We start from the raw sequence: 1639 nt of genomic DNA, 5'->3' as shown, positions 1-1639 counted from the left end.
GACGCGTATACCAACCGCTCCAAACCGTAGGAAGATAACACGATGAATAAATACCAGTTATGCGTGATATATGCAATCATAAACCATGCTCTGCTGGGAGAGTGAGTGGATTCCTTAAAAACTATTAATATTATATTTTTAGTGTACACGTAGAATAGACGCAGACGACTCACCAGACAGAGACTTGACATCTGCTGCGCTAAAAATAGGTATCCCATCATACCCTCAACTTCTTCCACTTCCTTTCTTCGGAATTCCGAGTTTACCAATGGGTTACTATGGTTACCATCCACCGGAAGCACATCGAAACGGAAGTATCGCCGCACTTCGACTGAAAGCGCGGGAATACGAGAAAGCAGCTATCGATATGCAGAAAATATTTAAAACATAATACTCCTTTTAAATGATAAACGTTTTTGCTGTTGAGAGTAATTTGATGTAAGCATGTGCTCATAAATGTTGTAGACTTTTGATTTTGATTTAAGTGTTTTTGCTTTACTACGTTTATTAATTGCCCATCTACGTACCTTGGTAATATTTGTTTATTCTTTATAACCGTATAATCTATTTTGGTCTCGATACAGTGATACGTTTTGATTTCTTAATCATTCACCAATCTCCACAAATGCCAACATATGTATTGATGTATATAATTTGTAAATATTATGCATGGGATTCGACAGTTATCTTATAACTGTGTTTGCACATGATTGTATTAAGTGTGTGATCAATTTTGATTGTAAATACGTCTTTTGAAAAAAAATGTTTTTATGCCGTAAACATAAATTTGTGATCGAAACAGCTGTGTTATATTGTTTATTTACAAACGCGCAATAGGTCCTATGGAGACACTCCGCGAAGAAAGTTATGGTTCCGACCATCGCTCTGGCGCTCTTACCGTTTAGTCTTATGATGTAAGTCACATTGAAAAGTACATTATCACATTTATGATAGAAAATTGGTTAAATTAATGTGCGTTTAAAGTGACGTCCAGATTAGTGTGTGCAATTCATAAAGGCTTATAAGGGACGACATTTTCAATTTTTATGGATTGTGCATTTATATTAAGTTTCTTCTAAACGCAGATCAAGTGTAAGCGTTTAAAGACCTACTACATTTTGCATGACTTTGCCTTAATAGCTGTTATTTCCCTAGTCTCGTTTGTGGGAAATTGGTAATTACCATATAGGAACTCTAATATATGGAAAGAGTTACCTCTTACAGATGCAACAGAATTATATCCTTCTGATTCTAAATAATAATATCCTACTGTTGCAACATAGTTAGATAATACGGATGCAACAGAAATATACCAGACTGATGCAACAAAGCTTTATCCTTATGATGCATCATAGTTATATCTTTTTGATGCAAAGTTATTTATGTCCTACTGATGCAACAGAGCTATATCCTACTGATGCAAAATAGTTAAATCCTACTGATGCAAAAGGGTTAAATCCTACTGATGCAAAAGAATTAAATCCTACTGAAGCAACAGATTTATATCCTACGGATGCAAAAAGAAGGAATATCCAACTGACGCAACGGAGTTATATCCTGTTAATGAAACCCAGCTAGTGATGTCCTAATGATGCATCATAGTTATATCCCTCTGATAAAAAAAAATCATATTCTTCTG

General features: G+C 34.8%; 1 protein-coding gene across 2 annotated transcripts in view; it reads left to right on the top strand.

The window, feature by feature from the left end:
- Positions 1-799, top strand: part of LOC127851573 (dorsal root ganglia homeobox protein-like) — a 13213-nt gene extending 12414 nt beyond the window's left edge. For both annotated transcript variants that reach the window (XM_052385419.1, XM_052385413.1), the window contains exon 5: positions 143-799. In XM_052385419.1, the coding sequence (XP_052241379.1) occupies positions 143-391 (249 nt within the window). In that variant the 3' untranslated portion in view covers positions 392-799. The remainder of the gene's footprint in view (positions 1-142) is intronic.
- The last annotated feature ends 840 nt before the right edge of the window (positions 800-1639 follow it).

This window comes from Dreissena polymorpha, chromosome 1, assembly GCF_020536995.1.
Source record: "Dreissena polymorpha isolate Duluth1 chromosome 1, UMN_Dpol_1.0, whole genome shotgun sequence".
Lineage (NCBI taxonomy): Eukaryota > Metazoa > Mollusca > Bivalvia > Myida > Dreissenidae > Dreissena > Dreissena polymorpha.
The sequence above is the reverse complement of the archived record's forward strand: the minus strand, read 5'-3'. Positions and strand labels throughout refer to the sequence as shown.